Consider the following 23773-nt stretch of genomic DNA (forward strand, 5'->3'; position numbering starts at 1 on the left):
TTATAATGACCAAGCGCAAGAGTATTGATACCATCTTCCAGAATAAACCTCTTGTCATCGTCAAAGGATAGTACTTTCTTATTCATGGTCAAGGTTTGAAGATGATGATTTGTAGATTTAATTCTTGTCACATTCTCATAGTAATCTTGCCCAGTTGCAAGGCAGTTCAAATAATGTTGATGTCTGAGGAGATGTTTAACAGTAGCACCATCAGCTCCTTTAGCTTTCTTCACTTCTAAAGCTTGCTTGTCTTCTTCATATAACCATTTTAGAGGAATGTAAGAATATAACTTTGGTCTTAAACCACAATATTCATACATAATATGACCACCTAATTCATCTTTAAACTTTCCAGTGACTTTTTTATTTTTATCAGAGTATAAGAAATGGTCTTTACTATATCCAGAGGTATCAAAATAGTGCAAGTCACATTCTATTTCCTTGTAAAAGTCCTCTGTAACTATAGCATACATTAATGAATCTGTATCTGTCATTAGAAATCTTTTATTCTTAAATTTTGACATATAATTATAGTGGAAATCATACATTATTACTTTACTAATATCCAAAATTGTCATTCCTAAATATATTGGTTTATTAAACTTTACAACTAATTTATTTAAATGTATAGCATGTAAATTGTTATCGAACTTTTTGCTACAGTCAAACCTTGGATTAGTGACATATTTTGTTAATAGTGACTCATCCTTGAGATATATGTCACGGAACTTGCGTTGATTCATAATTGTTCGACCAAAGAGACTATTATTTAACAATTTGTAAAAGTCTTTTTCGAAATCATTATTAGCACTTTTTCGTTTTTCAATATTAAAATTAATATAGGGTGCAAGCCATTTTGATTGTCTAAATTTTAAAATTCTATGGTATTTTGTAACAACCAACCCCAATTCCTCATATTTTTGTAATGCTTTATAATGTAAAATATATTTAGTTTTGTCATTTAAATTTGGTATTAATTTCCCATTCATTTTCTCAGGTGCTAATGGATAGTCATTATGTAAATCATGTAAGCTTTTATCATATTTTAAATCAACTTCTAAAATGTAACCAAACTCATAATTTTGATTGTATTTGTAGTCTATCTCATTAGTCCAACGGAATTCATCCACAGGCAGTGGCTCACACATTGCTGTAGAGTATAGCGAGTTACAATCTAAATATATTAAATACACACTCTCTTGATTGGGATCATAGTGTTCACCCATATATCTATTATTGGCTTTAGCATAACGTGTGGAAATCATACTGACTCCTCCTCTGATTGCACTTTCTATGAACAAATGCATGTCAATATCTTGAAATAATTGTAATTTTATACCAGTCATTCTAAGACAGGCCTCCCATGTTAATCCAGGAAGTGAATACATATGTACGGGGTCAAGTTTATAATCCTTTAAACACAGGTCTCTAAAAGTCTCAAAGACATCAGCCAGTAGCAATACATCTGTTTTAAGATATAAATCATGATATTCTTGTAAATTATTTATATTAAAATGGGTCCAGACATTTTTAGCATGTTCATATTCAATGGGAGAGATATGTTCTTTAGTTAGAGTACTGTAAAATGCTTCAATTGGGGGTAGAGACTCTGCAAACTTATCTGGTCCCGTCATATATTCATAGGGAAATACGCCTTTACGTTGTAGTAGTGGATTGTCTATGAATCTAAATGTATTTAAATTGGAAGCTAATTTATACAATGGAAGGGACAGAAAGTTGTATGAATCTAAAAATACTAAATCATCAACTGAGAATGAAATATACTTTTCCATATCCTTGGCTATGCAATTTAATTTACGATCATATTTTCCCAAGTGTTGCATTATTAAATGTCCATCATAATTTTTTAAGTTATGGAAAAATACTGGTATTTTCTTTGTTACTTTATAGTTTAAATTACAATCATTATGAGCAGCTCCACGGTAACGGCCAGATGAATGACAATGATCACGTACCCTATCAAAATATAAGGGCTTTTCACAAATATGACAATGCGTTGAGTTTTGGAAACATGCCTCTTGTTCAGGAGTCATTACAAGGGGAATATATATCGCCATTTGACTTTTAATGAAGTCATAAGTCTCAAACAACCTTTTGAAAAACACATCCATAACATTTTCACCACTATATAACTCTTCAGAAATAATCTTAGAATCTCTCACTACAACGAATGCAAATCCAGATGGAGTATGGTTGTTAGAGTTTATAAAGCACTCAAAATCAGCATAAATCACAAATGGGGCTTTAAGTTGATATTTAAAATTTTTAAATTGTAATGTATCTTGTTTAGACATTTCCACTCGTTGGGCATCAAAGTTTTGACAATACATTATGTGACGTTCTAATTTATCATTAGTGTAAAAATGTTGTAAACACAACTTGCAAAAATGCTTCTTATTGTTATCTTTTGTAGACCGCAGCATTAATCTATTAAAATCACGAATTAAACAGTAATGTGATTTACGACCTTCTTGTAATAATAATAGATCTATATGAGTATTACTATTCAGTTTGGTTGTTCTTAATGGATGTATACATTTCTGGTCTTCAACTCCAAATACATTAACACTTATATTATTCTGTGTTTCAAATTTTTCTATATCAGATATTTTTACGGGATATTTTATATTTGTCATATTTAACTGCCCTATGTAGGGTGCATAGCTAGAGACCCTTTCAGCATTTTCATTGATACAATTCCTTGGATGTAAAGCTGCTAAAATTGACCAAAGGAAGCATTTATTATCAGCATTTTTAATATTTAAAACTGCATGTTTTGATTGAATACTTTTTGGTGTAGGGATATATGACTTTGGAGTTAGGGGCTTGTACTTGTAAATATGCAACTGCCAATACTTAGTGTGGTCATAAATCCATCCACTGCCTTGGGCTTGATATTTGTGTATAGAAGCATCAATCTTTAAAAGTGAATTTTCAATTTGAGGCTTTAAATCTCTCTTCTCAATAGTTAAGGTAGTAAGGCTTCTAAAATCCGCAATACATTCTTTCTCATTAACTAATTTTCCATTTTGATCCATTGAATATTTCATAAATTTAATTCTCCTAACTAAAGTCCATTTTATTGGCAGAGGACAAGACTGAAGAGTATTTTTAAGGTCAGCTCTAATTGATTCACCAACAAATTTAATCATTGTATATGGACATTTGATGCAAGAATTGGCGTGTCTTTTAAAATGACCAACCACATTTTTCTTACAAAAATTACAATTCTTATGACTTTGTAATACATGCGACTTTAGAGCCACATTATTATCACAGATTAAATTGCAAACCTTGCACAGTTTCACCTTCATTTGATGAATTACCTTGTAGTGGCGAAACAGGTTACTTTTGGTGGAGAGCGACACGGAGCAGTGTTGACAGGTGGGCCTCATGGTCCAGAATGAAATATCACCCGAATGTCACTTCTATTTATAGACTTTTCAAAATTTCAAAATTTTTTAACCAGAAATTGTGAAATTTTCAAAATTTTCAGCTAGAAATTAAAAAAATTTTAAACAATTTAACTAGAAATTACTTCAACAGGAGGTCACCCACCCAAGGCTTAATCAAGAGCTACCACTAGAGACGAGAAAACCGACCATGAGTCGGGAGCAAGAAGCCTAACCATAGGTCGGGAGCATGTCCGCGCCATGAGCCGGGAGCGCGCACGAGTTCGCGTACAAACCTCGATCGATTTTGAGAATATACATGTGAATGCATGTGGATTTGAAATAGTAATGAAGTTATACAATGGTATTGATCATTTATATAGGCTTGTATTGGTCGAGAGCTGGATTTTTAAAAAAGTGGTCAAAAAAAGCTCACCATGTTATTCTTATGGGGAAAACGTGCCTAAAGTGATGTCATATTGTGGGTTCGCCACTACTCTACATTTACACTTGTAAGGGTCAATAAATATAAGAAATAGCTTTTTTAGCTTAATATCGAATATATTTATGGGAAATAAGTAAGAAATAAGGTTTGACAATTTTATAGGGATATGTGAGCAAAGATCAGGATTTTTGGTTTTGGTGGCCAAAAAATGATCCCCATGTTATTCTTATGGGAAAACGTGCCCCAAGTGGGGTAAAACCGGCATATTGCCTCTACTTACTTGAAATTATTTAGTTTGGATTAAATAGTTTGTTGACTTAATTGTCGATAATCTGAAGAATATAGTCAAATTAGAATCTAGAGCAGAGGTAAAATATGTAATTGTATTATATCCTATTTTACCACAGTTGAATGCTTATCACCATTACATTTTTATAGTTTAAAATTGGTTTAAAACTGACTAATTTGAATTCTTATGTGTTTGTTATGTTATTTGTTTTAGTCTATAAAAAACAATCGTATAAACAATTTGTAGTTTTCATGTTTTTACAATAAATGCAGCCTCAGTCTGTAATATTAATTGTAACTACTGTGATATTTTTCTTTGTTTGTTTAAGAAAACTATTTGGAAAAGTGAATTGAGATGCTTACAGTTCTTGTGTGGAAATCCTTAGAACTTAAATTGCAATATTATAGCATGCCATGTTGTCTATACTCAACTACAATGTAGCCAAATTAGGATGTTTTTATTTTTTTGAAAAATAAATCACAATATTTTATTGTTTAAAGATAGAATAAATTACTATATTAATTTACATGAGAATCATCAATTTTGCTTAAAAAACAAAGTCAACTACAATATTACTATTATAACAGACTGATAAACAATTATGTTTTTGATAGATGACATTGAACAAATATTTCTCTCAGAGTAAATACTAATGATTTCCCGAGCAAAGCTCGGTCCCCAGGTACTGTTGTCTTATATTAGCAATGCATCCTTATACAGACTGTCCCAAAAGTCCCGGACCGGTTTAATATTTTCCAAACGACAACAGATAAATCAATAAGATTTGGTACATCAACACCACACCTAAAAATCTACTTTTTTATGGAAATATAAATTTTCTGTCACATCATGGGGACGTCCCGCAAGGAGTCAAAAGGAAATCTTAAACAGAAGCATAGGTTGACATGTACATCAAATTAAAGGTCTTTACTAGCAGAATATGATGCTGCAAATTTGAACTCAAACGGACAACCAAGTCAAGAATGACAGTGGTTCAAAGATTCATTTAATTTGCATTTGGGGGCACAGCCCTAGGAATCGGAAAAATTTTTTTTACGTAAGCATAGGTCGATATGCACATCAAATTAAAGGTCTTCACTAGTAGATTACAATGCCGTAAATTCAAGCTCAAAAGGACGCCTGAGTAAAAAATGGCAGTCGTTCAAATATTCAAAATGGCAGGTTCAAGAAATCTTTGAACGGCCGCCATTTTGTAATGGGTGATCCTTTCGAGGCGCGGTTTCCGGCATTGAACTCTGCTAGCTAAGCCCTTTAAACTGATGTGCATATTGACCTATGCTCCTGTTTAAGATTTCCTTGTGACTCCTCGTGGGACGTCCCCATGATATGACTGAAAATTGATAGTTCCTTAAAAAAGTTGATTTTTAAGTGTGGTGTTGATGTGCAAAATCTTATTGATTTATCTGTTGTCGTTTAGAAAATATTAAACCGGTCCGGGACTTTTGGGACAGTCTGTATATCTATATATTAATTTGAAACTGTTTTTCTTTGTCATAGCTAAATTGAGAGAACGGCTGGGCGTAGAAACTCGGTACAGGTGTCTAAAGGGACACGGTGCAACTGCGCACTTGATTAAAAAATTAGTAAGCGGATTAGTTTTGGGACCCGGGGGGATGGTCGTGCTGCGCACGTTTACCCTAAAGCTAATTATGCACGGTTGATCGCACCTTGACCTGTGCTGTAGGACTTTTGAGTCACTCTTGGTCAGTATTGGTTAAACGTTGAAATGGATTGTATTACAACATGTAAATAAGTGTATTATACTTTAATTGATATTTTTTATTTAAATTCTAAAAGGAATTTAATTTGTTTGACAAGATTTTGATGATGCCAACATGATTGTTAATCTGGCTCAATAAATGACTTTGACTTCAAGCCCGGAATAAAGTGTGGGAAGGTTGGGAATGCATATTATATGAGTTGACAATAGGACACCTACTAAAGATATTTAAGCCACCTCTGAGGAAGACAGTTTCGTGTTTTAAATGGTAAGGACTGCAAAGATTTTTCTCAACACCTTAGTAAAATGTTTAGCATCAGGCAACCGAGAAATGCCTTAAATCCCCCGACGCAGCAAACCTAAAGACTATGCGAATTTCCGTTGGCCTGGTTAGGCTATATTTCCACTAAAAGGTTCCTTAAATTGTCAGATTTTTAGCTATTAAAAACATTAATTTTAATGAGTACTTAGGATTTCTGCTGCGGGAAACGTAAAAAGAAGTGTTTTTTATCGAAATTTTAATAGATTAGTGTAAAAAATGCCAAAGTTTATCGACATATATCCTTAAACAAGCAAACTACATACTTCATATGAATAACATGGGAATTATATTTGCATTTTTTTTTGTTATTTTCTCTGTGACCGTTGGGAACACAACAATAGTTCAACAAACTATATTCCCTTTTTTTATTATTCCCTCTATAACATTTCATTCAAAGAAATTGCGGAATCTTATGTTTTAAGGTTAAAAAATGGGGAGAACATATTTTTACCTCATAAAACCCCCCATTAATCCCCTTCCCCAAGTCCGATCATGCTGGTTCACAACTACTGTAGTTCGAAAAACGTAGGTTTACACTTTTTTGCAAATTTCGTAAAAAACGGATCATTTATGCTTGATTTATCGTGCCAACGGACACATAAATATATACACACATAAATACGTAGGTACAGTATACAGTATATATATAATCTAAACGGAGGGTGTTACCAACGAAGGGGTTGGCCTATGGGAACCTCAAAACGAAAAAGCATATCGGTCCCGGGTCTACGTCTTATCACGAGCCCTACGGTAATAGCTTATCCCCTAAATGGAAAATTCGCTATAATGGCCTGCATATAGTCCTATAACAAATATCTATCACTATATCCTTATTTTGATTCGAGTAAAGTCTTCGCGGACTAAGATTTTAAAAATTGCTTAAAGAAATGGTTCTAACCATAATTTTAAACTTTTGCAAATATCTTTTGTTTTGAAGTTTATTTTTGATTATGGTGAGTTGATGTTGTTTAAAGGTTTATTGTGGACATTTTCAAAAAAATTTCATGGAAAAAATACAACGCATAAATGCTAGGATCCGCCCTCAGATTGCAGATAGATCTCGTTGATTTGTATTGTATTTTACCATTGTGATCGAACATTTCCGCAATAAACCTGTTTAGGTAATATATTATTAAAAACATTTTTTTTGTATTACATTTTTTTCTAAAAATGTATGGTGGAATATTTTTAGGAAAAATAGTGTTTAGTTCAAACTTATAATTAATTAAACTGTAATATTTTCTACATTAGCCTTGTGGGTTACACTGTTGGTCAAGGAAAACACAAGAAATATGCAAAAAAAGAATCGTAACATAATAGGAACTACCATTTGGCAGTTCTAGACAAATATTCTCTCCGAGCAAAGTCTGCCCCCATGGTTTGGGTAATAACAAAAACAACGGGACTAACCTTAGTTGTATTAAATATTAAATACAAGATACCTCATGCGGGCTATTTCTTTCTTATCCTACTCGTACTACCCAAAAACCTAAATTACTTAAAAGTAGTATAATATCATGATCTTTGGACAATACAATGTATTTTTTTTATAAATTCAACAAACATTAATCATAATGAAAACCCATAAGACCTATATGGTGTTTACGTCACACTATTGAAGACCCCTTGTAGGCCTACATTAATTTAAGCCTTTACATTCTTTACATTTTGCTTTAATCTTAACATTTTGTACAACAAAAACTATCTACGCTCATTTAATTGTTAATTACAGCAGTCATTATTTACACATTATATAGGCCTGTATGTTATTTTACATTATGCGGTGAAAACATAATTTTTGTTTTACTGATAGGACGCATGTATTAAAAAAATACAAAATAATATAAATATGATATTTAATAAAATATAGGACCAATAAATTTAAAATACGCCACAATTTAAATTTGCACAAAAATCTGATCGATAGACTTTACGGGACTGAAGGAATCTGGGGTTACTGTAGTTGTCGTTTAAGTATGTACGCATGCAGGCTTGAGATAGGTGTGGCATACCGAGGTATGAGTAACTCGGTCATGCAAAGATCGATACCCCTGATTTCTTGGATTTCCCGATTACAGTTGGCACTGCCCTCTGTTGTGGAATCTATTCGACGGTGTTTGGACGATTCATGGGTTGTTCGGCCTACTTGGTGAGTGAACTCCATTTTTGTATAAGTTTAATAGTATCGGTCTTGTCATCATTTTATGTTTATTCAATGAAAGTTGGGTTTTATTAGAATCGCACAAAGCTTTACCAACCGTTATGGATAGGTTTTACAAGCTCACAAGCTATCTGACTTGACATTTTTGCAGAACAATAGTGCGCAGTCTGTAGACTACCCTCGACGGAGCCACATGCGCAGCACGACCAATTAGTTCGGGTAATCCCTAAATTCTGAGAACGACGTGCGCAGCTCAACATCACCCGTCTAAAGAAAGGTCTTGATCTGTAGATGAGCCATCAAAAGAGTAACGAGGTAAATTCTCTTGGGGCTCTGCTCCAGAAGCCTTTAAAGTTGCCTCTTCATGTTTGTTTACCATATGCATAATTCTACACTACTTTTTAATGAAACAGCTGTTAATATTTAAATTGTGATTTATTGAATTTTTCAAAATGAAGTACAGTATTTGCAATGGGTTTTTCTGATTTTAAAATCGATTTTATTCTGCATCGTGTCATGTTTTGCAATATAATGTTCTATTACCAAATCAGTGGAAAATCCTAATAGCACAGTAACTCTTAAAATTATTTCTTATGGAGTTAACTTATATCTATTGTATGGCTTGGTTTCTGCCTTTTTTTACCACTTCTTGGAGATTGTACGTAGGTGATATTCTTTGGCGTATTGCATCTGGAGACGAAACTTGGGTTGGTGAAATTATTACAATGGAAAAAAGTGAGAAATCCTGGACAATTTAATATAGGCTAAAAATAAAACTGAATTAACAATATGCTACATTTCTTGAGCAATCATTGAAATAACCGATTTGCAAACAATGGAAACATAGAAAAAGTCATAGAACACAACCAAGTAGAAGAAAAGAAATAATGTTTTTTTTCATATATAATCGTTATTACAGAATTATTATATTATTACAACCTAATGCGGCTATGAGAGGGATAAATTTGTAGAAACACTAAAAAACAAGATCAGCTTTTTGAGAAAAGATAAGATATTTACAACCGATTTTGATTATATCTAACTGTTGTGTAGATCGTGAGTATTTCCATAATCTTCGTGAGTCACCTGTAATGCTTCGCAATTGTTCGAATTCGAGCAACAGGTACACTAGTAATACATTAAGGTGATTTCTACGAAACACTACTCCTCCGTTAATAATGGACGGATATCTACAAACGATGTGCCAAAATTAAGTATTTTTCGTATAGACACCCCCTACCACCAATTCCTGTAATAAAAGTTCTCGGGCTTTGCCCCACAGGCCTTCAAAATCCCAATGTATTTCTTATGAAGAAAGGATTTTGTTTACTTAAACAGGCGAATAATTTGCATTAATTACAGCTGTTCATAGTTAACACATGATACACACAAGAGCGCTCGTTTTCAGTTTCGATAACTGGAGTGGAGTGATTGATGACTATCTTTTAACTTTTAAATTATCTTTGAGTCGACTCTTTTAAGTCATCAAAAATGATGACTGTTGTTAGTCTTAAAAAAACGCCTGTAATACTTTGCAATCGCTCAAATTCGAGCAACAGGTACACTAGTTATTATTATCGTTATTATTGGTTTTCTAGAGGAATATAAACTTTGTAACTCTTCTAATAAATTATTTTCTTTCTTACTTATTTGATCGTAAGTTTATTTGAACTACAAAAACAAACACGACCAAAATGGTGACCATATATACATTTACAAAGTGTATATTTCTCTAGAAAACTACACATTAACTACGGTACTGGTACTGGACAGATTGGGCTGAAATATGGCATAATGAGAGCTCACATTCCCGATTAACATATAGGCATATATTCTTATCTCAAAAATCCTTCAGGCTCCGCCCCAGTTGCTCTGCAGTTCCCCATGTTAACTTTATGAGTATTAATATATAAAGGGAATTAAAGGATTTAACCAGATGTTTCAACTAAAAAAGTTGGTTCTATGATATGCAATAGGCATTAAAAAGTTATAAGATTTACCAACAGGGTGCATCACAATTTTTTTTTTGCATTTATGAAAACAGCTAAGCAGCAACAAAAACCTGTGATACGCAATGAGAACTGTCAAAGTAGGATTGTTTACAGTTATGTTTATGTTTATGTTTTTAATTCCATGAATAATTTGTGATATTTTGCGAATTTTTAATATTTTTTTCTTTATTGTTTAGGTGAAGTGAAAGAAAATTATGGCTATGGTAGATATATAATACTATAGTATACCATAAATTTAAAGAAGCAAATTTTATCATACTGTGTCCCCCCCCCCCATTGCAAAGCACGAGTATAACAGCAATAAGCATTTTATACGTTTATATGCCAACCCCGGACGAAGGACGGGTACTCTGCTAGTATATATATATGTGTGTGTGTGTGTCCGTTAGCGCGATAACTCGAGCAAAAATTATCTGATTTTGATGAAATTTTGTAAAAACGTGTAAACTTACGTTTATTCAAATGAGTTCGCGAACCAGCATAATCGGACTATGGGAACGGGGGTTTATGGGGTGAAAATTGATTTTTCCATTTTTGGCCCCAAAAACACAAAATTTTATAATTTCTCTCTAAACTATTTTGTCGAGCTTTAAAAAGCAATAATTTTGTACATTAAAAGCATTGTTGTATGCCCTACGGTTACCGAGATAATTAAAACAATTGTAAATTTAATTTCCTATGCTATTCTATGCAGAATAAATAAACTGTTGTAGTTTGCTTGTTTATGGATATATTTCAATCAAAAATGGCAATTTTGTTTATTTCTTCCTAAGCTATCAACATTTCAATAAAAAAACACACCTTGATCAATATCTTCCCGTAGCATCAAATAAGTATCTCTAAAATTAATGTTATTTAAATAGGAATTAAATTTAACAATTTTTAGGACATTTTTTAGTAGAAATCCAGCCGGGTAAATGGAAATTCGCTTAGTCTGCAGGTTTGCTGCGGTGGGGGTATTTTTATATTATACAATTCATTTTATAATCGCTATGCATTCATTCCCCCCTTGAATTAAACATATCCAGTTGTAATGTGTTAGGTTACCTACCATATTTAATCAAACCAGCGCATAACTTTTTGTTATTGTATTTGACTGTGTAATACAGTTGACTGTAATAATAGTTGACTGTACTTTTTGTATTTTGTTATTTTTGAAAGAGGTCAATGGCCTCTTTCACCTTGCATTTGTCCTTCTACATGGGCCACAGAGGCCTGATTAGAAACTATAAGGGGCGGTTCACGAGCTCGGGACTTCATAGTCCGCGACCAGACGCTGGTCCCGGACTATATAAGCGACGACCAAAAAATGGGTTCACGAGTCAGAGCCTAATGATGTGAAAGCCGGGCCCATTGTAGGTCGAGACCAAATCCGTAGCGGAGCCTAATGACAGGGATTCGCAGGGAATTTCTGTTGAGACGTTGGTAACAACCAGTAACAACAGTCTGGAAACACATGTGAAGCCACTGCTGTTGACCATACAATAGGATAATCGTGAAAAAGGGCTGAACCAAAACGTCCAAAACGATTATTTTTCTCGTATTTCATTGTCCCAATGCTCGCCTATGATAATCTATCTAAGTTTATTGATTTATAAACACAACAATCCACGTTTGTATGAAATCAGAAAATGGAAGTCTTTAGTGAAATATATTTTTCTGTGTGCATTATTATAATTCAATTAAGATGCATGACATAAAATAACCGGGTAGGCCTATTTATAACCGGATGAATGCCTATTTTGCATAAATGCCCGATAATTAGGGATGGTGATTTTTGGATAGGATAATTTTAACTAAACTTATTTAAATGGTACAATTATTGAAACTAAAATGTATTTAGAGGTACTGATTATTAGATATAAAAATCGTATGTGTGTGCTGGATTTAATCGTGGCTGTAAACAAAGAATATTCTTTCCGATATTCTTCCACTCTATAATAATCTAACTGTAAAATGTTGAAGATAATATTCTGCAACTAGCTCGTAATATTATTTATGTTAACAGCTATGGTTTTTAATTTACATTTTGTGTTGTTGCGATTTTTAAAATCAGTTTCATTACCATGCGTTTATATTTACTAGGTAGGAAGGATTTACTAGTATTATATTATATTTACTAGTAGGAAAACATAGTTTTTTTTTCTTTGGGCATAGTTTCGAACTGAAAATTTAATTTGTTCTGCTTTCATTACCAAACAAATAGCTACCATCCAAACTTTACTAACATCCAATAAATCACCAGTTTCTCGATGAAAAGTGCCATCAGCCAAAAATATTAGTGCAACTGACATTTTTTTTTATTTAGAATACTGTAATGGATTCTGCTGTCGGTAAATCCGTGCCTTGGAGTGAACGCCTCAAATGACTCATTGACGGTATCTTTGGAACATTTTAATCTATTTTTAAATTCATCAAGTCATAAAAGGGTTTTAGTCATGATAATGAGCTGGTCTTATGCGAGGAAGTGGAGTGATTGTAAATAATTGTTAACATAATACAGTATAGATATTTCATAGTCATATTCAATACACACGGCGACCAGCGAGTACAACACAAGACAGTGATATCACCGCGAACCGTACTCAACGACTGACGGTTTGCTTGATGTTTCCCACGGCAAAAAACTACTGTATTTCTGATAATTATGTTGGAACTGTGGCTGATTAGTTATATTTATATTCTACGCATAATTTTGTCGTTAAAATTGTAATAACATGGGGTTTATCAGTTGTTTGATGATTTTTTTCATGTTTTATGAGCCTTTTTACCATTTTTACATATTTTTTAAATATGGTGTTGTGGGTAATGAAACTGTTCGGAATTTAATGAGGAACCATATTTAAACATTAGTTTTTAACAAATAATAAAAATAAAGGAGCTAATTAGATAAAACCGGCATCATGTCACGTTAAACCTGCCTCCTACCAGGTCTGAGTTGGAGACCAAACACCATTGTTCTTTTGGGCCCGAACCATCTCATTTGGGCTCGGACTTGACTCGTGAACCCACCGGGACTAATGATCAGAGCCGGGACTAAATGTAATTGGACTCGTGAACCCAACTTTTAAAACCGGGTTTTATCCCTGCACTAATTGTGTGCCGCCTATCAGTTTGGTCCGCGGCTTATATAGTCTCGAGCTCGTGAACCCGATTTTTTAAGTCGCGGCCCAAATACCGGTTATTTCCGGATTCTGGGCTCGGACTACGATAGTCCCGAGCTCGTGAACCGCCCCTAAATGTGTTTAACCACCAAAACAAACCCTATAACCCTTTTCAATAGAGTGAGTACCTTTTCAATAAAGTTTTTAGGTTGTACTATACAAAGTTAGTAGTTAATTTAATAGTAAAAAAATATTTGTAATAAGAAAATATATGATTTTATCACATGTTGGATACTGTAGGTAATTTAATTTCTTACACTTGTTATGCCTAAAGGAAAACTTGAAGAACCAATAGTAGTTAAAAATTAAAAGACCTTGGCCCAAATAAATAAACTTGATTGTTTTGTTTTGATTTAAAATTCAAAACTTTATAAGAGGATTTCAAACTGATTGCCGATACTTTAAGTATAATCCAACACTTTCCCAATAAGCTTTTAAAAGAGGTTAATCCATTTAATATTGGTGCAATACAATCATATGGCTCAATGTATACAGATATCCAGTAATCAATCCTTGACTCTTATCTCTTCCTCAGATGGGAGTTATCTCTTCATGGCATATCAGAACCAGAAAAGGTTCAAGTCAGTAGGATAACCATATGGTAAAGTTCATCAGCTATGATGGGTTCAACGATATTGACTTCAACATTTTTATTATTAGGTAAGGCTAAACTAAGTTTTTATTCATTGAGTAAATTAGTTTGACAAATATAATGCTTGTTCTTGGGTATCAGGCATTAGACTAATTGTATAGAGACTGTAATTAACCATGTTAAATGCATTTACTTTACTAATATTTAACTTTAAATGCATATTTTATTTGGTAAAATTATTACTATTAGAAAAATGTTTATTTTAGCGAATTTCCCTATAGGGAAGTAGCTATTACCGTAGGTCTCATGGTAAGACTTAGGCCCAGGACAGATTTACTTTTTCATTTTGGTGTCCCCAGAGGCCAAAAACACCATTCGTTCAAATTTATATATATATATATATATATATATATATATATGTGTGTGTGTGTGTGTGTGTGTCCGTGAACACGATAACTTGAGTAATTTTTATCCGATTTTGATGAAATTTGGTTTGAAGGTGTAAGGCGGGATAAACTTGAATGAGTTCGCGATCCAGCGTGATCGGACCATGGGAAAAGAGTTTTATGGGGGGTTTTATGGGGTAAAAATTGGGTTTTCTCACTTTTGACCCTCAAAACACAAAATTTCCCAATTTTTCTCTAAACCTTCTTAAAGAGCTTTAAAAAACAAACAATTCAGTATATCAAAGTGTTTTTGTACGGTTATTGGTTACGGAGAAAACTAAAAAAATGGTAAATTTAAAATTCCCATGTTATTCTTATGGAGAATATTGTAAAATGTTGTAGTTTGCTTGTTTATGGATATCTTTTGATCAAACTTGGCAAATATATTCATTTTATACTAAGCAATAATTATTTTACTTAAAACACACACTTTATTAGTTTCCTTGTAGCAGCAAACCTAGGTACTCGTTAAACCTAATGTTATTTAAATAGATCAATTGAAAATCAATTCAGCCAAATGGAAATTCGCTTAGACGGCAGGTTTGCTGCGGCGGGGGTATTTATAATCTCTTTAAACAGGGCTACTCAAAAATATGGACCCAATTTCATGACTTTGTATCTCCAAAAGTATAAATCGAATAGACAATAAACTTTACACCATTAAAAAAAGTAAATTTAAAGTTTTTTTAACGTAGTTCCGTAAACATCGCAACAATGGGCAGCCATTTTGTTTTTATACCTGATAGTAAGGTTCCTACCATGCAACATAAGATTTCCTGTGTGACAGAGTTTGCAAAAACTCAAGTCTCCTATTACAGTACAGCCGGCTTTTCGCATTGATTTCAGTAATCAGCTGCCAACTAGAATAGTATATTTCGTACCAAGGGCCGAAAATGAGGTTTTGCCGGCTCGAGATAGTTTTTAAGTTCGAGACGAAGTCGAGAACTTAAATCGATCGAGAGCTGCAAAACCATTTCGGTCCGTGGTACGAACGATATTTTTCACCACACTATACCCTTTACCACTATTCACCACTATAATAATGCACACTGATCGTCAACACAACTACAACTTTAAGGTTAAGAAAAAATAATTTGAGGAATCAGCAAAAATATAAATAAATAGTTGCTAGGCAACGGTGATAATAACACAATTCTAATTGCAATGCTATGGATTTTGACTGTGTATTTAAAACGCATTCATGTTCTAAGTAAGTAAGCGGACAGCTGATTTTGCGGCCCCGGCCTGTAAAAACCTGCTCGGTCCCCAAATTGGCGACAGCTGGCATGGCTAGCAAAACGTAACTTTCAGCCACCAATTAACGTATGTAATACAGCCAAAAACATCATAGTGTGGTGAAAAAAGTATAACTCGTTGGCTCAGGCAATTTCAATAAATTTGTGACACAAGAGATGCTGGTTTGTGTGTGGGATTCATTCGGCTATCGCTAAGATGTTTGCCGTGCAGCACAGGGGGGACACATATCGCATTTGTAGTAATCAGTGTGTAAATAAAACTTTGAAAATTTATCTTTCTAACGGTGTAAAACGTTTGTTTCCGATCTATACCTTTCTAGATACAAAGTCCTGAAACTGGGTCCATACTGTATTTTTGAATATCCCTGTTTTGAAGTTATCTATTTTTGCAGCTAGAGATTCCAGTATGCTTTCGATGCTACTCGTAGCGACTCCACAATTTCTTCCTTGGTAACCATGGTATTGAGCTTGGTGAGAATCATTGAGTTTTTCCCAAAGAGGGTCGCAAGAAGCTGGGCAGTCGATTATTCCGCATTTCCAAGTTTTAGTAACTCCTTCTGCAATCTTCTTGTATTCCGAAGAAGACGGTTTGGCGCAATCTGGGTGGAACCAACGTTTACAGTCATTTTCACATTCAACCCCCTTGGCCCTTGTCGATAACTTTCTTACAGCAAACTATGGATATAGGTTTATCTCGGAGGGCGGATGTCATTATATTTATTTATGATGAGGAGAAAAGTGGAATCAACATTAGCGTTTCACCACTGATATCAATAACTCAAAATGCAGCTTAAGAAATGAGTTTTATTTCATACAGGAGTTATCCACAAATACGACAAAATATAGAAGGCTGTGTGGAAATACGACAGACGCAGATTCGTTGGCTTTGCTTGCTTCTGTTGTTCTTGTTCAGTTCCTTGTTCCTCCGTTTCCGTTCCACAAGTAGGGTTATACTGTATAAATATATTATGTGTGTTCGGCAGAAATATTGACATTAACAACATCCCCCCTTTGGTTTCATGTATTCCTCTCAATCACTTCAAATCTAGGAGGATTAAACATTAATGTTAATTAATGTTAAATCCTCCTAGTTTCAAACCTGAAACACCCAGATCGAAACTCACCTGTCGTTATTTTAACATCTCCTTAAATTGATTTTTTTAAACTTTAATTTTCAAAAAAGAAAGATTAGCCTATATTGAATTACTTTACATTTTTAAAATGTGAACATTTTATTTTATTAAAGATTTATGGTGATACGTAAATATTATGGTGTAGTAAAGTATATTATGTTGTAGTTAAGAGTTAAATGTTGAAATTTTAAGGTGAACCGAGATGAATCTTTTTTTAAACATGGGTCTCTCATACCTTAACATACATACCAAGTTTCATAAACATCGGTTGGAAAAGTCTAAAGATAAATATTTGTATGTAAAAAATACAAAATTGCGGATATCTGGTTAACGAAGCGATTTTGGAAAAAAGTGTTATTTTTGATTTTACGTTTATTTTGACCCAAGGAATCACTAGGTAAAATATTTCCCCACTTTTTAACGCCCTGTACTGTGTACCTATATGATGCATTCTTATTAATTTAAGTGAAAAATGTAAGCTGGTAAAGGTGGTTTATAAATAGGTCTAATATGAATGTACTGGTGATTTGTATATTCATTTTTTCTTGTCTTTAGAACTGTAAAGTAAAAGTCCACTCAGCAGGCGCATCGTACGATGTCGTTTCTTTCCATGCGTTGCGAAATGCTAAATTTGCCGTCCTCTTCAACCCAAGTTATCTATTGAACCACTGATGGTAAAAAATTCAAAAAAAATAAATTTTACGCATCAAACTTTTGGTTACAACTTTGCCACAGACAAAACCTCTCTAACCCAAAAATAAAAAAAATTCTTGCATGCTAACTATTTCATGTTACTAATCACGAATTAAAACTATAGCCTATCACCGTACATATCAATTTTTATTAATTAGATCGATTAATAGTTTGAAGTTCCAACAAAATAGTCATCGAGTAGGACTAACCAAGAAGCTCTGTGCCAATTTTCAAAATGTTTGTACAACTTTAAATAGGTACACCAAAACACGAAATTATTGAAGTCATGCGTCGAAAGGACTATCGTTGTTTTTAACAGAACATACTTTTGACCTTCCAGCACTGTTGACTTAGCGAAACTGAACGTATATTTTATCGTATTTCGTTATATTAAAACTCCTGTTGCATTAGGTCAGATGTGTCAATCACTTTTAACATAGTCTACGTTTTTAGCACGGACTGTATTATTTGACTTACTGGGATTTTTGATCTACAGACACTGCAAACATTGTAGTTTTTGACCTATCGGCACAAGTATAAATTATTTGACCTTCCGGCACTGTTGACTTTCTGCAACGCGTCCCAATTATTGTATGTTAATGGTTTAATACATTGATCTAAACTTCCAGTATTGCGACCCAATACAATTTGTTGGTAAGCTTGGCGTATGCCATTAATAAGAATATAAGAATAAGAGAATACGATGTCAACACATTACACTTAGGCCATAGACTAAGGAACACTAAGGGAGTATGTTTTGTTTAATCTATGGTTTTATCAAAGATTACATGTAGCATATGAAATCTTTCATCTTTGGTTTTATCAGGCTAGGCCTACCACTGAGCTATAATTCTAACTGGAGGTAGCACTGAATGTCAAAGATGCGTGTCGCCAGCCGCCATGTTTACGTGAGGTGTGAGTTATAAAGAAGCCATGTTATTGGATGAAAAAACTCACTGCTATACAGAACAAATTATTGAGCGGAGCGAGCGAAGCGAGCGAAGCTCTTATACATCGACTTTTATGCATTTCGTAATACGCAAACTCCTCCTAGACGGCTGGAGCAATCGTTTTCAAATTTTGCATGGTGATAAAGACCATATCGGTGAGTGCTAACAAGTAGATATATTCATGTCACTTCTGGGCCAAAAAAGGAGCCACTCAAAAATTAAATGAATTTTCCTATTTTTTTATACAATATGCTATATTTTTTACCCTTTTAGGTCAATTTCTAACATATTCATATTTTTCTAGAAAAAGTATATAATTTTGATGAAATTTTCATGAATATGTCTATATTTTACATAAAATTGACTACAAAACAAAATGTTTTTAAAAACAAGTAAAATTTTAAAATTTTTTATTTAAATATTCTAAATATTTTATTTAAATTATTGTTTTTGTAAATAATATTTTTCCTTTTTGAGTTATTCAAAATTTATTAAAAGTATTGAATTTCTCAGAAAATTCTAATGATATTTGATGTATTACAAGTCCATATTTTATTTTAAATAATTTTAAACTTAAACATGAAATGTTATCAAAAATGATAATCTTAAGATAAGAAGATAAGTATTGATTTAAATTAAAAATAAATGTCACCAATGAAAAGCTTGTTAAAAATTAGTGCTATTTCATATATTATACATTTCTGTATGATTAAAGATAATGTAAAAATCAACAAAAACAAATTGTGTTGTAAATATAATCTTATTGAAGGAATATTAGTCTATGGCCTAATTTGTTTGATTGATCTTTTGATGAAAATAAGTGATTGAATAAAATAATAACCAGTTGAATGTTAGTAAATTGCAGTGTGGATTAAAATAATTATTTTGATTTATCTAAACTAATCGAAAAGTATTTTATAATTAATGCTTAAGATGTATAATCAATGGTTAAATAGTTAGCTAATGAAACTAGCCGATTGAACAAAAAAAAGTGTCAAGTTAGCAAAAATCTCGTCATTAGCTATCATAATGGGTGTGGCTCTGTCGACTGGCTGATTTTCTATGTATATTCTCATTTTGTTTTATGAAGAAATATTTAAAATAAGAGTTTATTGATGGTAAAAGTTTATTATTTATTGATTGAAGATGAAGTATAAAGAAGATTAACTATGAAAATTGTGAAACTATCGTGTTGTGAAGTGAAATGTGTTTGAAGTGTTCATCACCATATTTGGATTGTTCAAGTGTTTTTAACTAATATTTTAATAAGTAAAACAGTAAAAGTGATTTATTGAACTATTTATAGACTATTTTTATTGTTTGTAATCATAACTTGTTTATAAAACAATCCGAATTTTCAAGGTCAAGTGATTGCTGCTTTGTTTGATAGTTTTTTGCCAAACCATATGACATTCAAGGACAGTGTGCTTCTAAAGCACGCTTTGATAAATCTGAATTGTACAGTAAATATTTTGTGTAGAAAAATTTAAGTGACTGTGCTGTTTTATTTGACAGTTTTTTTTTTGTTGCCAAACCAAATGATGTTCAACGAAAGCGTGCATTGAATGCACGCTTTGATAAATCTGAAATGTTCAGTAAATATTATTTGTTTATGTTTGTGTGAGTTATTTTGAATTCCTATTCAGTAATTTAACTGTTAATATCGAATGTTTCAACTTATTATTCGATTGTTAGTATCGAATGAAATTATTTGAAATATATTGTATGTTATAACTTGAGTGTTTTAAACCAATCTTAACCAAATTTGAAACATGCACTCATTGAATATTAAAGAATGTTTTTGACTTATGTTAAGGGTAGTTTCATCCCTTATTTTGTATTTTATTTATAAAAATGTAAAAAATTATTGAATAATTCTAAAACTTAAAAATTATGAAAAATTATGTTTAAAATCAATGTTTTTACTAAAATTTTCCAATTTAGGGTGAACTACCCTTAAACTAAAAACCTTAATAACTTCTTTGTTTTTAAAGATATTTTCATGAAATTTGGTATGATATATCTATAAGGTAAGTACAAATTTATTAAATAATAAAATTTAAAATATTTATTTCTTGTGACCTTGAAAATCAAAAATTTGTATTTATTAATATTTTTTTATGAAACAAATTTTAAATTAACAATAGTAGTCTCATTATTGATAAAATATAATAATATTTTGAAAAATATGTCAAAAAGTAGTAAATAAATGGTGGTTTTATAATAATTTTATTTGATTTCAGTTATATCATTTTTAATCACATTATACTCTAATAATCTTTCAGACACAACAACCACATAGCAATTAGTTTTACTAGCAACAGTTATATCATAATCAAAATCCATATTTATAATAATATCATTCTTTGAACCAGAAATATTAACAGGAGTTTTTGTTGTATCAATCACATACAATGGTCTATTTTCAATGAATTCTGTTGGATCATAATACATTTCACTATTGTTATAATAAACCTTTTTATAATCTTGATACATTTGATATAAAATTCTAAATTTTCCATTATTTATATCTAGATTCATTAATTCATCAGGATAATAGTGACCATTTAATTTTACTCTAATATTTTTAATATACATACTATCAAATTTTGAAGTGTCATATAATTGATCATTAGTTCTACCTTTTTGAAAACTAATTATTATAAATTTTGGATTATAGATGTTTCGATAAATATTTGTTATATCAAAACTAACTGTTTTTCCAGTTATTGTCTTTTGTTCAATACATTGCCAATGATTAAAGTGAAATAGTATTTTTTCTTTTTTAGTTATTTCATTAATATATTGAATTTTACTTGTAGTTTTATACTCAATTATTGGAACTCTAATAAAAAAGTCATCAATAATTATTTTTCCAGCACTTGGTAATGTAGTATCATCAAAAGTTCCATCAACTTTTTTAGTTTTCCATCTAAAAATAGCATCATTATCTTCAGATCTAACAAAACATATATTGAATCCTCCTTTGTATATTGGAACATTAACATTTTCAAAGAAACCTAATCCAAAATGTGATAGATTACCCACAGCTTCAAATGTTTTTTTGAAATCTGATTGAAATCCATTACAAATGTTGGATACTGCTTCTGTTTTTGAATAAGTAACAGTACCTTTTATTGTACTCAATTGTCCAGGATATTCAATTTCCTCAATTAATTTATTATGTTTTCTAATTTCAATTTTTGAAAATAAGAATGGTATAAAATTATTAATCAACTTTACATTATCTGTAGCACTATAGTCTTTATCATCAGATTTTTTTAATGATCCTGAAATATAAAATTGAAACTTAGATGAACAAAATCCATCACCAAAATCAATATTAAATTCAGTTTTTTTGTTTGGTTCATTCAAATGTAGTTTAGATAAAGGATAAAAATTTTTATATTCAGCTCTTTCAATTTCATAAGTATTAGCCATTTATTAAGGAAAAATTTATGAAAAAATATGGAAAGAAAAAGGTTTTTTAAAACAAGTAAAATTTTATTAATTTTGAATTTTAATCAACTGAAATCTATTTAATCAACTGAAAAATGTTTAATCAACAGTATCATAATCATTTTTATCTTTAAAATATTGAATTTCTTTAACATTATCAACAATAAATTTAGCAGATAAGTTTTGGTTTTCAATAAGTAATTCCCAATCCAACATATATTTGTATTCTTCAATAAAGTTTTGAGATAATGTTTGGTATTTACAAATCAAATCAATATGATCTTTTAACTGATAATTTATGTATTCAGTAATAATCTTTTCATTCAAAATTTGATATTTAGCAATTTTTTCCCAATTCAATTTATTTTGAAACAATCTAATCATCTCATCATTCAATTCATATTTTTCTGAAATAATATCCCAATCTTCATTGGTTAATAGAAATTGGTTTCTGATAATGAAATAATCAAATGAATTATATAGAGCCATTTATTAGGAGGAAATTTTTGTAAAACTACTTTTCTTTGAATTACATATACAACATTTTGCTTTAACCATATTTTTATTTTTTAATTTTATTGTTTGAATGTCTTTAGAATTGGTTTTTTGTTTACATTTAAGACAGTAAATAAACTCCATTTATATAGTAAAAATTATTGATCTTCTTGGTTTTCTGTATTAAGTTTATCTTCTAATATTTGTGCTAATCCAGCAGTTACTAATCTTATTTTTTCAGCAAGTTTATCTTCAAGTTGTTTTTCTAAATCTTCAACATACATTTTTAGATTAAATAATGAATTAACCAATTCATTTAAATCCTGTTTAGTTTTTGAATGATCATTACCAACCTTAATAATAGAATTTAAAACTTCATTTAACTCAGATTTTATGACAACATCATAGTCGTTAATGCTTGGTTTTACATTAACAATCCTTCTAGAATTAATACTTAAATAATTTTTGGATAGACTAATAGCATTAACCAATTAGTTTTCTTAATATGGTTTTTTAAATCCTTATTAATATCATTAAAAATGGAATTTAATTTTGAATTAATATAATCATTTTTTACTTCAATTAAATCTTTTTTCTGTCTACCAAATAGATCAAATATATTTAATGAATCCATATTTATTAAGAATTAATTTATTGATTATGTTATCAAATCTTATATTTTTATTCAACTCATTTAATACAAAAACACACAAATGACCACATATAGGTGGATCATTATAATTTTGAATTTGTGAATCATTAAAAAATATATTGTCTTTTCCTAAATATTTAACAATTTCCTTAAAAGGTTTATTAACAATTTTTCCATAAGAATCAAAGTAATATTTAATTTTATCTTTTTTATAATAACATATCCAATGAGTTCCATTACCAGAAAAAGAATCTAAATTGACTACACCACATTCAAATTTATTAACAGTTTTTGGAAGCATATCTCTCATAAAAACACCTCTAAAATTCTTAATATTTTGACATAATTTTTCTAAATCAGCTAAAGTCAATGGGTTGAAATTTTTTTCTTAACATATTTTAATGTTTTTTCATCTAATCCAGATCCTTTTACATTAGATAATTCTTGATCTAACCAATTTATAAATTCTCTAAATTTTGGAATAACATTGTCTTTTACTACTTTAGCTCCTCTTCTAACTTTTGGTGTTAAACTATTTATGCCAGGAATA

At 31.2% G+C, this 23773-nt stretch overlaps 1 protein-coding gene across 1 annotated transcript in view; it reads left to right on the forward strand.

Moving 5' to 3' along the window:
- LOC128994161 (trypsin-like) overlaps positions 1 to 23773 on the forward strand; it is a 94037-nt gene that overhangs the window by 35546 nt on the left and 34718 nt on the right. Inside the window, exon 2 of the mRNA XM_054418492.1 lies at positions 14083 to 14207. Coding sequence (XP_054274467.1) covers positions 14165 to 14207 — 43 coding nt within the window. The 5' untranslated portion in view covers positions 14083 to 14164. The remainder of the gene's footprint in view (positions 1 to 14082; positions 14208 to 23773) is intronic.

Source organism: Macrosteles quadrilineatus, unplaced genomic scaffold, assembly GCF_028750875.1.
Source record: "Macrosteles quadrilineatus isolate MER2022 unplaced genomic scaffold, UCM_ALF_1.0 Scaffold_5__1_contigs__length_97177068, whole genome shotgun sequence".
Taxonomy (NCBI): domain Eukaryota; kingdom Metazoa; phylum Arthropoda; class Insecta; order Hemiptera; family Cicadellidae; genus Macrosteles; species Macrosteles quadrilineatus.